General features: G+C 36.2%; 1 protein-coding gene across 3 annotated transcripts in view; it reads right to left on the minus strand.

The window, feature by feature from the left end:
- Positions 1–14062, minus strand: part of LOC145124287 (receptor-like serine/threonine-protein kinase At2g45590) — a 35974-nt gene extending 21912 nt beyond the window's left edge. The window contains exons 1-2 of one of the 3 annotated variants that reach the window (XM_079059563.1): positions 11879–14062; positions 961–1069 (exon numbers count right to left, since the gene is read on the minus strand). In XM_079059563.1, coding sequence (XP_078915689.1) covers positions 991–1069; positions 11879–13917 — 2118 coding nt within the window. In that variant the 5' untranslated portion in view covers positions 13918–14062 and the 3' untranslated portion in view covers positions 961–990. Of the gene's footprint in view, positions 1–960; positions 1070–11250; positions 11608–11878 lie in introns of those variants that run through there. The other 2 variants (XM_079059564.1, XM_079059562.1) reach the window with 2 other exon arrangements.
- Between the last annotated feature and the right edge of the window lie 1004 nt (positions 14063–15066).

Raw genomic sequence — 15066 nt, forward strand, 5'->3', positions numbered from 1 at the left:
ATTTCCTTCGATTTTATTTCATTATTGACGATTTTAAACAATCAAGGGACATAAGGTTAGGAGGTTCAGATGAAAACAAAAACCCATGTGAGAATTTGTGCCTCGTCGATCTAAATCATTGTGGAAATCATTTCTTGTGAGCTTAGGTGTGTCACTATTGCTTATAAGGTATGCCCAATTATACCTTGTCACGGTCTCATTTTTGCTTAGATATCAAAATGACCAGGGACGATACATTCATTTCTTACATACTAGACAAACTGTCTTTTATGCCACCTATCCCTACCTAGATAAAAGCCAACCAAAAATGAAGACTTGCGATCCCATGATCCATCAAGCAAACAACGACATATCCTTACAAGAAAACCAAAGGAGAAACAAATATCTATCAACATCCAATCCTCAAAGACAAATCAACAAGAAAACAAATGGATTCAATAAAGATATACCAAACAAAACAAAAAAATATTCTATATTTGGTATTTTCAAACAAACTTTCAACCAAATGGTTATTTCAAAACAAAAATCATAAAATCTCGCGATTTGTTTTAACCATTTTTCACAAAAGAAGATATCTCAATCACTCAAGTCAAATACTCTTAAAAAGGTCTCAAATGTAGCAAATTCTCAATGCTAAAACAAAATATCTTTTTACAATAAATCGATATTGATCAACAAACAGGATACTATCAAAGAAGAAGCTGCAACAACAATGGATTTCTCGGGATACTGTAGCCTTCATCACTGAAGAATCTTAGTTGCAAACTGCACTATGAAAATTGCTAAACCCCTCTACATGTATTTCCCGACGGAGAGAGAGTGAACTTTAATGGCATGAATGAAGAAACCCGCTGAGTAATGCCGAAACCAGTCTTATGTGATTGATTATCTAATAATGAGACTAAGTGACTTTACAGGAAAAGCATAGCTGAACACCTCCAATATGAGTGTGAGTCGTCAGAGAGAGATATCACTCATTTTTAGTGATCATTAACTTGTTCTGCTGCCAGAACAACCAAACACCCAAGTGAAGTGTGAGCTATACCTATGAGTGTTCATCTGAATCGACCTGTTAGACCACTTGTCATCAGAAATAATGCTATAAAATCTTAAGAAATTTCTTTAGATACATATATGACTACCCTTTGATAACCGAACCCGAGACTTTGATTCGGAAACAAATTTCTGAAAATCTTTTACATAAGATATGTTAAACCAAGTCAAAAACTTTCAAATCAATTACTATGGTTTTATATATATGTTATCTATTGACAAATCTTTTATCTCGAATCATCAAAAGTTAAACTGTCAATGTGATTATATCATACCTGTCTTATTTCAGCAATGATCACATAGGGGGAAATTGTTGAAAAATGTCTTTGTATGTGACATTGTATGTAACCATCACTGAAATAAGACGAGCTGTATTTGTATTATCTAACAAATATTATCAGTTATTTCAGGTTGCATGAATGCGTGATCAAAACGGAAAATACAAAAACCAGCGAATGACGAAAACACATATGCATGACTAAACAGTTTCAACGATATATATATATATATATATATATATATATATATATATATGTATGTATTATATATATGTATTATATATATGTATGTATATATTATATATATATATATATATATATATATATATATATATATGTATTATATATATATGTATGTATGTATTATATATATATATATATATATATATATATATATATGTATTATATATATATGTATGTATGTATTATATATATATATATGTATGTATTATATATATATGTATTATATATATATATATATATATATATATATATATGTATGTATTATATATATATATATGAATTATATATATATATATATATATATATATATATATATATATATATATATATATATATATATATATGTATGTATTATATATGTGTATATGTATTATATATTCATATATTAGGTGGAAAGGTCAAAAGGAAAAGGGAGGGAAATGATAAGCCACCCCACCCCGCGTTTTTTCTTCTACAACTTGCATACACCAGCATTCTTTTCAATAAAAAAGACTAAGTGCTTGAAGACATTTCAAGTATATATGCACATGTGATAGTGTAGGTGATAATGAGAGAGAGAGAGAGATAGAAGAGAGTAAGAGAGATTCATATGTTATAGTGTGAGTGTTCATTTTTCTTTGTAAATTCCCTGGAACATAAAACTCTCTCAATCACCAAACAACAATAACCAAGAACATCAAGATCAACAACAACCAAAAATGAAGAACATTATCAACCATCTTCATCTTCTTCATTCAAACTCAAGGTGTTCATCTTCAACCCATCAAACATCATCATCTTCATAAACTTTCACCACCATCACCACCTTATATCAACCTCCAAACAACCTCAAAATACTCTCCAAACACCCTCCAAGTACCCTCCTTAAACCTCCTCCAAAAACCCTTTCAAATCACCACAACCATCATCACCTTGCTGTTTTTCGACATCAGAATTTGCAAGTTAAGAAAAAATTCACCGAGCACAACTCAACAAGATAATACGGGAGAGATTTGCACCGCAAATTATTCAGGACCTTACCTACATCCAGGAATTTTCCTCGATTTTTTTGACCACTGCAAACCCCAGAGAGACGCGAGAGAGAATTGGCTATCCAGAGAGATTTACTACGAAAATCTATATTCATAACCACCCAAAGCTCTTTCAACATCACCCTCTTTGTTACCTTATACCACCAAAACTACAACCTTATTCCACCTTCTACCACCCTCCAAATACCCATTTCAACCTCATCAAATCACCTTAAAAAAACCCATACCCACATACAAAAAACATTACCGGTGTATTTTGTATCGTTTTGTAAACAATTCATTGTTACATAAAAAGAACTTATTGTTACTTACCGGATTGAACTTTGAACAAATAGAGACACAGTCTATTAAGATCCAGTCCAATTCTAAACCAGTTCAGTCAATTTATTGACGAACCGACTTTATATATATTTATATATTTATATATTTTATTACAGCTTTACGTCATTTAAATACTGTCATTTATTTCATTTATAGCTTTCAGTCATTTATAGCTTTCCAGTTTATATTTATTCCGCACTTCTTATTTTTTTTCCGCATCTTATCTCCTTAAATATATATATCTGTCACCCAGTAACTGGTATCCGAGCCTTTATTCGTGGTAATCAGATCGTATATTTTCAACACTAACGCTTTCTATGCCAACGATGGTAATTGGAATAGATGGTTTTCATGGCTCAAAAAAGGTTTCAACGATAGCATGGAGTTTAATAGAATCACCTGGGTCAACATATTTGGTGTGCCGGCACGATTTCGCTTGAATGAAAAGTACTCTAAGATTGCGGAAGGTTTTGGTACCGTAATCGAGACTTATGGTGGGAACTGGGATGTGCTTGATATATCAACCGGTCATATATGTTTACTTACTAAATCCAGGAAAATGATAAACGAGGAAGTCGAGATTCAATATGGTAACATGTCCTATTGAGTGGGTATAGTTGAATTTGATAGAGATTGGTCACCATTCGATGTCGTGCTGGGCGATCACCATTGGTTCAAGCACTCTGAGAATGCTCCTGATGGGGACGATGATGTCGGTTCGGTAAACTCAATCGGTTCCGCCAGTGAAGAGAATGAAGAGAATGTCGGGGATTCAGATGACGGAATCTCTGAGACGTGGGTGAACCCTAACACAGAGAATGGAGAGTCGGAAGAAGGTGAGATCGTCGAAGAACACACCATCGGCGACCTTACGGTGGTAAATGATTCAATTACGTCGTTGCATGTTCAGACGAATTGATGTCAGGCGTGTAGGATCTGGGGAATTACAACGACACTATAATGGTTGATGCTGCTTCATCTCCCTGCATTTAACTCCATCCATGCTCCCAATGTTGATTCTTTGAATGCGGATCCAACATATATCAATTTTAATGACCATAATGGGGACCCGACCCTCGTTCCAGAGCCCACTACTATTCTAAACACTCAGCCCATTATAAATATATCCCTTTACCTGGTGGCGATGACTGTCCCACGTCTCCAGAACCGATCCATAATACCCTTCTCTCCCCTAATTATGGTAAAGGTGAATCACTAGATAAGAGACGTAGAATTCTTAATCCCTTCCCCAGAAATACGTTGGATCCCATTCAAAAATCTCTTAATTTCGAGGACTGGCCTCTGTTCGCCTCTGCTTCTGGTCCTCTGTCTTGCAGATTATTTGCCTCGGCGCCCCTACCAGACCTAAATTGCTCGCTTTATCAAGTTGATTTTCCAGGTGAAGACACATCCTCCATGGAAATGTCAAATACACTTAATGTTGGAAAATGATGTGGGTTTCCATATTGCGATTGATGATCATGTGGTATATGATGTGCTTGACAGTGGTGTCGGTGTTGAAGCAAACCCTCGATGAATTGTTTATGTCTTAATGTCAGGGGGTGTGGTGAATCACACAAAATAGATTGGATACGCAAAATCAAAAACTCTCACAAAATCGATTTCATAGGTTTACAAGAAACTAGGGTTGCTGATACAAATGATATAGGTTTCACGGGCGCATGGGGAAAATCAGATTTCGAGGTAGCCTTTATTAATCCGGTAGGCAGATCAGGTGGCATTATAAGTATATGGGACCCAAAAATCTTTGTTAAGTCTCATATCACATCCTCTATAATTTTTGTAGTTGTATCTGGGCATTGGAATGGAGTTCCTGGCATCACTACACTCGTTAACGTGTATGGTCCTCAATCAGCAACAGATAAAAGAAAACATTGGGATGAGCTTCTCAACCTCAAACGAAGTATTGATGGCATATGGATCCTTTTGGGTGATTTTAACGCTGTCAGATACGATCATGAAAGATTTAACTCGTGATTCTGCCGTGTAACTGCAAAAGATTTCAATAACTTCATAGTAAGTGTTGGTCTCTAGGAGTTCAACCATGGTGGTAAGAAATTCCCATATCTTTTTTATGACGGTTTAAAATTGAGCAAGCCTGATCGCTTTCTCGTGTGCTCCAATTTCATAGCCCATCAACCACTTACCATTGTCGTGGTCCTCCCTCGTGACTACTCTGATCACACTCCACTGATTCTCAAACCCTCCAATCAAGATTTTGGACCCCCCCCCCCATTCTGCTTTTTAATTCCTGGTTACTCCGGGAAGGTTTCAATGAAGCTTTCTCTAGTGCATGGAACTCTTTTAGGGATTTTGGAGCACCTGATATGTACCTCAAAGTTAAGTTGAAATTTGTTAGGAAGTCGATTGGTAAATGGCACAAACTAGAATTCGATAATGAAGCCAAAAAAAATACTGCAATTAAAGTCGGAAGTTGAATTGCTAGAATCATGTGTTGAATCCAGAGTTCTCATAGAGGATGAAGTCAACACTCGTAGAGCTCATAAATCGATGATTGTAGAATTGGAGAAATTCGCTAAACAAGACATTCAACAAAAGGAAAAGATAAGGTGGTTAATTGACGGTGACGAAAATTCTCATTTTTTTCATGGAGTTGTCAAGAATAAAAACAAGAAGAACCGATTGCATGGCTTGCTCATCAATAGGGAGTGGAACACTGAACCATCCGCGATTAAGACAGAGGTCCATCGATTTTTTGAGAATAAATTTCGTGATAAATGGCCAAGTAGACCGAACTTTATCTCCAATGGATTTAAACCATTATCCTCCGCTGACAGTGATCTCTTGGACTCTCCGATCACAGTAGAGAAGATCAAAAATGCAATTTGGTGTTGTGGAGGCGATAAGTCACCGGGTCTAGACAGGTACACTTTTAAAGTGTTAAAACAGCAATGAGGAATAATGCAACACGACATCATTCATTTTGTCTCCCACTTTGAACGTTATGGAAAAATTGCGCATGGCTGTAATGCATCCTTCATTACCCTTATATCGAAAATAAAGGACCATATACTCTTTGGTGATTATAGACCGATAAACCTGATCGATTGTTTATACAAGGTTGTATTGAAAACTTTGGCATCAAGGCTTAAGGCGGTTGTAGGTTCTGTGGTTGATGAAGTTCAATTTGCATATGTAGAGGGTAGACACATATTAGAGGGGCCTTTGATCATCAACGAAGTGTTCTCTTGGGCCAGGAACACAAAAAAAAAATTATTCTTGTTAAAAATTGACTTCGAAAAAGCTTTTGATTCGATTAACTGGGGATATTTAGACTCAGTGATGGAACAAACAGGTTTTAGAAACAAATGGAGGAACTGGATTCGTAGGTGTCTCGCCTCATCAAGAGCATCTGTGCTTGTAAACGGATCCCCAACTGACGAATTCGAAATCACAAAAGGTGTCAGGCAAGGTGACCCATTATCATCTTTCCTCTTTATTATCACAATGAAGGGCCTAAATCAAGCAATAAAAACACCATTGGAGAAGAAGCTCATTACTGGAACCACACTACCAAATCAAGGCCCTTCTCTCTCCCATTTATTCTACGCGGATGATGCTATCTTCGTTGGTAAATGGGACATTTGTTCCATAAAAAACATAGCCAAAATCTTGAAGTGTTTCCACATCACATCTGGACTTTAGGTTAACTTTCAAAAATCGAGGTTATTTGGTGTTGGTATTTCTGACACAAATTTACATCGACAAGCTCTAGTCCTACGTTGCCTTCAAAGTACGTTCTCGTTCACTTACCTTGGTGTGCCTGTAGGGGAAAATATGGCACTATGAAAAATTGGCGACCAATCATTGAGAAATTCCAGTCAAAGTTATCTATCTGGAAGGCGAAAACTCTATCCTTTGGTGGCCGAATCACTTTAATTAATTCAGTCCTTAATAGCTTACCCACATACTACCTCTCTTTGTTCAAAGCACTCGAAGGTATCATTGCTGAATTAGAGAAACTCCATAGAAGATTTTTGTGGGAGGTGATGACACAAAATCCAAAATACATTGGATAGCAAGGGCCAATGTATTCGCTGATAAATCAAAAGGAGGTCTTGGAGTTGGTACCCTAAAAGCGCAAAACTTGGCCTTATTAACCAAGTGGCGGTGGAAATTGAAATCAAGGGATTTTTGTCTCTGGAAACAATGCTTGGTTTCCATCCACAATCTCAACAAAAGACCAGTCACAACGATTGCAAAAAACTCAAACGGTGTTTGGTGTAACTTAGCCAAAGCACATAAATCTCTACCATCCTTTGATGTAAATTATCACGATTTGTTCACTGTAAATCCAATTTCCAAACATAGTTTCCTTTTCTGGAAAGATAGGTGGTGCGGAGACTTAACCTTACAGGAGCGATTCCCGCGATTATATGATCTGGAAAAATTCAAGTTGTGCCTAATTTGGGACAGGATTCAAAGTGATGGCCACACATGGAACTAGAAGAAACAACAGATGAACGTTGAGACGTCTGCTGACTTCTTGGCTCTTTGTTCGTTACTTGCAAATGTCGACATAACACCGGCAGAGGATGGACTCAACTTCACTTCAAATAAGGATGGCAGGTACACAGTAAAAATTCTAAGGAAACTGGTGGATTCAAAAATCGCAGCCCCTAACAACAGTGTACAAATCAACTGGTCCAAAGCGGTACCACTCAAGATCAGATGCTTTATGTGGATGGCGATCCCTGATAGAATCCCAGTCGCATCGAATCTGGAAACTAGAGGTGTCATATTCCAGCCATCTATGTGCCCTTTATGCAAAGAAGAAAAGGAAACATGTGAGCATTTATTGATAAAATGCAAGATAGCGAATGAGGCGAGGGAATGGATATTAAAATTGCGCGGCATGCCCACGATGTCTTTCAGCAACGTGACAAAATTACTAAATTTCGCGGCAAATTAAGACAATTGTCCCCGCAAAAAAAAAAGGCTCACTACGGTGATATATGGTTTATTATGATTTATTTGGGTGGCAAGGAATAATATGGTGTTTAAGCAAATTTGCACGTCTCCTGCACAGATTGCAGACGAGGTGATCTCCCAAACATATGTGTGGTTCAAATATAGAACTACCCATGCTATAAATAGGTGGATTGATTGGTGCATATCTCCATTTTGTTAAAAATTGTCATATTGTATTTTCTCCTTGTAATTTGCTCATGTTCTAGCTACTTGCTATCATGAGGTTTTTCTTATATATTTGCCGTTTCCAAAAAAAAAAGAATAAAATCAATATAAAGCCACTCAAAGGAAACTAGATTGGCGCACTAGGCACGGGTCTAGTTTAATGTTAGCTTGTAAACTCTTTCATGCAAACTAATGATCAAGCAGGTTGTATGGTGTTCGACTGTATTCGACCCGTGTCATTTAGGGGTCCGGAATTTTTTAAATACATTAATATTAGTGATAGATTAGTGACAGATTAGTGACACAGTGACAATTTTGTATAGATTAATTTAATAATTATTATCAACTTATCGTAGTATTAATTATTTGTGTTATATATATATATATATATATATATATATATATATATATATATATATATATATATATATATATATATATATATATATATATAGAGAGAGATTTATATTTTTCACATATGGTTTTCGTAAAGATGTTATACGTATCTTCACCACTCACATAAATTATCAAAGGTGATACTATCACTGACATTGCTAATGGTTATATTCTATTTTGTTATTTTGGTGATGGTAGATATTGGTGATATATAATACTCCGTAATTGCCAAAAAAGAGTTATATTCTTCATTTTCAATTTGAAAATCTTGGTATTATTGAACTAAAATTGGCTCTCTTATTTGACTCTCAAGTATAGTTTTGTGTTCAAAAATTAATTTCGGCTCGATATGAAAGCGACTAAATAAAATGGATCAAAATAAGAACTCAATTGGTTTTTTTCTTCTTTTCTAAGTGTAGACTTTATTAGACGTGGTGTCAATTTAACTTTGGGGTCAAACATAATCAACATTTTCACATTTAATAGCATTCACCATTTTTAGAGAAAATGACGCAAAAAAGAAAAGATAAATTGAGTTTGAAAATTGAAAAAGTCATATATTACCGAGTTTGAAAAAACAGACGGCAAACATATAGTTATTTATTTTTGAGGTTGAGGTGTAGTGACAGTGAAGAAAAAAAAAATATGAGTACATAATTTTGTTCCTATTTTATTAATATTGATAATTATATGAAAAATTGGATAAACTATCATAAGAGCTCTAATCATGTTAATCTATTCCAAAACCCACATACGACGATATTTTGATTGCACCAAAACATATACTATAAATACTTCAACCATTAAACTCTTATCGTATGGATGATAATTACATAGATGTTAAAATAAAAAGGAACAATTTTATTATTATATTTTTTTTCATTTCTTTTTCTTTTATCATCGAAATCAAAAGAAAATCTTAGGAACTAATAGACTTTTTTTTTCTCATTTTTTTTTCTTAAAAAACCTAAAACACAACTTCTTTTAATGTTTCCCTTTCCTTTATTACTCTCCGTTTTTTTCAAGAATATACAATTAATGCTTTATAGTTTTAACGTTACACATATATGATCCATGTCCACAATCTCTACTAGGAGTGGGCAACAATCTCTACTAGGTGTGGGCAACGCCCACTCTCGTTATTATGACGTGGCAGCTTAAAAACACGTGATAACGACTAGAATACCATCCCAGCCTTGTGTTATTAGATGTGTTGTTATTAGGATGTGGTAACGGGAACGGGAGATAACACCCAATCAAATCATTTTTTTTTATCTTTTTCTCTATTTCTCTCTCATCTTAACACCATATTATAACATGTAATAACATGATAACACCACTCCCACTTCATGTTATAACATATATTAACATGGGAACACGATTGCCCACACCCAATCGACTTACCTACAAATTTCACTCATACATAGCATATTGAAGCACTAAAAGAGTCGTTTATATGGTTAGGTATGGGGAATGATATATATATATATAAACTTTATGTAGTGTATCCATTAAGAGTTATGGTAGAGATGAGCTCCGAACCCGGAAACCCAGTCCGGAACTGAAACATGGTAACAATCAGTATAAGTTAAAGTGCGTCGGGTATCGAGTATTAATATATGTCACAAACGGGATCGGGTATAGTAGATCTGGGTATAGTGGGTTCAGGTAAAACGGATAAAAAGAACCACACTAGAAAAGTTCTTATGTCAATCCAACTTCAAACAAATAAGTTATGCAATTTTTAAAAGTTTCACAAATGAAACATTACCTCGTTTTCTGGTTCTAGTCTCATTTACCCAGTTCCACCTACCCACTTTGATATTTTCGGGTTTTTACGTTCTATACTCATTTTATCCAGAACCGAATCAGAACCGATTCATATATACCGGTCGATTTTCTGTTTTGCTAATTCTCGTTTTCCAGTTTCCGGTTCCGGGTTCATTTGGGTAGGGTTTGGACCCGGTTTCACCCGGCTGGTATCCACTTTATATTGTGGATTAATTTTAATGAGCCCGAACCGGTGAAACCCAAACTATCAGAGCCAATTTCGCTGGTTTGGCTCCCAGTTTTGCCTCGTTTCATTCTTCTATAAGCTTTCCATTTTTCATTGTAAAATCGCGTGATTTCTTTTATTTATATCAGTCATGTGATTAGTGTAGCACTTTAGCTTCTTAATTGCAACAATCCTAATTTTCGGTAATTTGGCGCCTGTCAAATTTTGATTCGTCATATAAAACAAGTTGGTTATTGATTTGTAATTGTATTACAGTTAAATATATAGTATTACATTTGCTTATGTTTTTTGCTTAATTAATTTTGTTCATCGTTTACTTTGGTTATAAGATGCTCATCGGTAGTTAGCTTAATTTGCTTCCTCTGTTATCGTTGTGCAGCAATGAATATTACAGTTTGTTTAAATAAAATTTTGAAAACCCCAAAGTTTTTTATTCCCAACACAACAAATCAAACCAACTTGCTCATTCAATAATAAATTGACCAAATGTCAAGTCTCATTTCAAATACTTAAATCAATGTTGAGAAGCCCAAAATATTGGTTTCTGACCAACTTAGTTTTAATCTTGGCGTTAAATTACCTGATCACGTTATCGTTTTATTGTTTTAATAAATGCATTGAGATTGAGACGATAAATATTCTTTTTTATTATTATTATTAATATGAACTTTTCGTACGCTTTTTGATAAGACGAGAAACATGTGATATGTTAAGTCGATAAGTCAGTCTTCAGTACTATAATGATTATCCATAAATAAACAAAAATACTCCATTTATGTCTAGACAAACATTGTGGCACAGTTTTTATTGTTTTTACCATGGATCAGAATGCAGTATTTTACTACTCTAAACTAAAAAACAAACTAGTAAGAAAAGGCAAATGTCACATATGGGTCCCCATAAATTCCCAATGTACAAAAAAGTTGAAAAACTAATCAATTAAACGAGCATATCTTATTTAGAATAGTAAAAAAGAAAAAAGAAGGTCACTCAGGTTATTCATTGGACATATATCAGTCCTTAAACTTTATGCCTGGGATTCCCTCAATTTCAACAACTAGTGTCATCATCATCATAACTCATAACTCTCCTAAAAGTTCAATTGCAATCAATTAAGTTTTTTTCTTTATCTTTATATTTTTGGTATTCAGTCTCTATTATAAAGTGACAAAACTGATTAAATGATAACATCGCTAAAATGGCGTTTTCAATTCAGAAGTTGTTGAAATGAAAAGGCGATTTTCACGGAAACATGAGTTTTGCAAGTGAAGCAACCTTATATACTTTTTTTTTCTTTTTCATTTTTGGTCAATAGTTAACAAAATAAGAAATGAAAAATGATTTCTGATGAGTTAACTCACCTAGGTTTTCTCCGGGACTTGAACGGAATATTTGTAGGCGGTGATGGAGAAAACTCGAACGGCAAATGAGGCGGCTCAGCCTCGCCTGACAACATTCCGACGATCTCTCTCATCGTCGGACGTTTTACCGGCGAACGCTGGAGACATAGTAAGGCGGTTGTGATACAGAGGAGTGCTTGTTCTTGATCTAGTGAATGAATATTAGGATCGACAAGATCTAGAAGCTTCCCATTGCGTGCAAGCTGTCTCGCCCATGAAATTAAATTAGCTCTTTCGAATTCAGACATGGGGGACGCGGTTACTTGCAGCGGTCTTCTACCGGAGACTAAAACCAAGAGTAAAACGCCGTAGCTGTACACGTCACTCTTCTCGGAGAGTTGACCACCGTCGCATTTCTCCGGGGCGATATAGCAAACAGTTCCTCTCATGCTTGGAGTGCTACTGATACCACCACTTTTAGGGATTTCACCACTCGGACATTCTTGGCTGTTTCTTCTCCGGTGACGGAATTCGCCGCTCAGCCCGTCTAACCACCAATCGATGCTTCCTTTACTACTGGTTTTACTCTTTTTCTTCTTTGGTACAAATTCTTCATCCCTTTGCCACCACATCTCGCCGGTGTTGCTTCCTCTTCTCTTCTTTTTCTTCTTGGATAATTCATCGCAGAATTCCTCTTTCCACCATTCTCTCGGCTTCCGATTCTTCTTATTTTCTGTTTCTGATTTCTTTTTCTGTTTTTTCTGCGGTGCATTGTCGCTACTGGCTTCTAGCTCCGACGAGATTGGATCTGTAGTGGTGAGCCAATCCTTTTTGGGCCTTTCTTTCTTTATCTCGCTTCCAATCCATTCCATTACATAATCTTTCACTCTCCCTGAATCGCCGCCGCAACTCTCCTGTTTCCACCACCAATCCCTTCCTGAACCACCTCCAGCGCCACCGCTCTTCTTTCTCCCCAAAAATCTCCGGTTACTGCTATCAACACTAAGCTGATCCGACACACTTGCCCTTTCCAAATACTCAGACGGTGACGCCTCCGCATCCACAATGGTAACACGGCAACTCTCCGGTGATACGGGATCCACATTCACTACAACCTCCCCTGTTACCACACTTTCAGTTTCCTCTGCTGCTGACCTGTTTTCTTCTCTGCAGTCCCCAATATTCTCTCTCTTTTTCTCAACGTCGGTATTGATATCATCGGTTGTTTCGGTTTCCTGATCCCCTTCTTCGCAGCATTCATAGAAAGTTTCAATAATCTCATTCTCATCTACACCTAAAACTTTCGCTAGACCGAAATCAGCAATTTTCGCATTAAAATTACAGTCTAGTAACACATTAGAAGGTTTGATATCACAATGAACAATCGGTGGATCGCATGAGAAGTGAAGAAAATCGACACCTTTAGCTACGTCTAGTAAAATCATAAACCTAATTTTCCAATCCATGAGCTCAGGACACTTACGATACAACAGCGCATCTTGTAAGCTACCGTTCTGCATATACTCATAAACAATCAACATTTTCCTCCGGCGCCGCCGGTTCTGATCGGAGGAGAATCCCAAAACCGATATAACGTGCCGTGAATGCGCACCAGACGCGCTGCTGATCCGTGTGGACAATGAAAGCTCGTTGTGAAACTCTCTCTCTCCTTGCAACGATCCGGAACCGTTCATAAGCTTCACCGCGATCTCCTTACCGGACGGAAGCACGCCTTTGTAAACCGAACCAAATCCACCTTGTCCTAGCCGGTTAGTTGCAGCGAATGAAGACGTAGCACGACGGAGAACATTATACGAAAACTGCTGCAGCTGTTGCGGCTGCGGCTGCGGCGGGGGAGACTTCAGATCCGCAGGAACCGTACGTTTCCGTGAAAGTTTCCTATATGTAATAGCAAGAACTATGAAGATTGCAAACACTAGCACTCCAGCGAGCACTGAATGCAAAACAGTTAAACCATGGCGATGACTGTGGTTATAAGGTGGTGCCGGCGGTGGCAAAGCCGACGGAAAATCCGGTAACGTCGGTGGTAGTGTAGACATTTTCGTAATCAGACTGAGAAATCTCTTTCTCTCTCTCTAGAACAGAGCTTATCCGGTATATCGCCTCTTCACAGGTGGTGACTGGTGAGGTGAAGTAGTCAAGTTTTAGTTGAGTGAGAGGAGAAATTTTAAAGTGACAGATCGGTGAGGCTGACAGGTGAAGGACTAATAAGATTTAAGCAGAGTTAAATACATGTAGGTATGTCGTTAGTTGACTAAATCTGTATCGTAGGCGAGTATCGTAGCCTGCATGCCAATTGCCTTTTACTTAAAAAAAAATATTAATTTTCATATAATGTGATTTACATATGATTTAAAAGAAGTTATTCACAATAACATACTTTTTTTAACAGAATTTCAAAAAAATGGTCATCCAACTCATTAGATTACGAAGCTCTTGGCCGGCATCCCTTAGCACATTGTAAGGGCATCTCTAACCCACCCCTAAACTCTATTTTTTCCTCCATTCTTCTCCAACCCTACCCCATTTTCACCTCCATTTTTGGAGATATGAATAGTATTCCCCTAGGAGGGGGAATACTATTCATATCTCCAAAAATGGATGTGAAGTTTGGTTGCCAATTTTAGTCCCTCTCAATTTTAGTTTATTTTATCTACTAATTATAATTTAAATGAAATATTTAATATTTATAATATCATGTTATATACTAATTTATATTAATTAATCATAAATATAGAGTTTAATTAGTAGAGAGGTGTATTTGACAATATATATAAGTTATAAAAATGGAATATTCTAGGAATATACTTTTTGGGATAAAAAATAGGGGTAGAAAATGGAGTAGGGTTGGAAATGAAACACTATTTACTCCATTTTTTACTCCATTTATGGGGGAAAAAATGGAGATGGTCTAAGGGTTTTGCGTCAATCAATATCAAAGTCTTTGATGTATCTTCTAAAAAATCATGTACTACATGAAAGAAAAAAAAAGTAATTTAATTAGATATAAAGTTCAACATGCATAACAAAGTTATGTTTTTTCGCTTTTTCATTTTACAAAAACGAGTAATTACATTTTCAGTCTTCACATTCTTAAATGCTTCTTTTTCTACACTACAAATCAAAGCAGCATTCATAAAATCGTCACCTATTCTATTACGCAAATCGGTTTTCAACATTTTCATTAT

This window comes from Lactuca virosa, chromosome 7 (assembly GCF_052849685.1).
Source record: "Lactuca virosa cultivar CGN04683 chromosome 7, Lactuca_virosa_CGN04683_v6, whole genome shotgun sequence".
Taxonomy (NCBI): domain Eukaryota; kingdom Viridiplantae; phylum Streptophyta; class Magnoliopsida; order Asterales; family Asteraceae; genus Lactuca; species Lactuca virosa.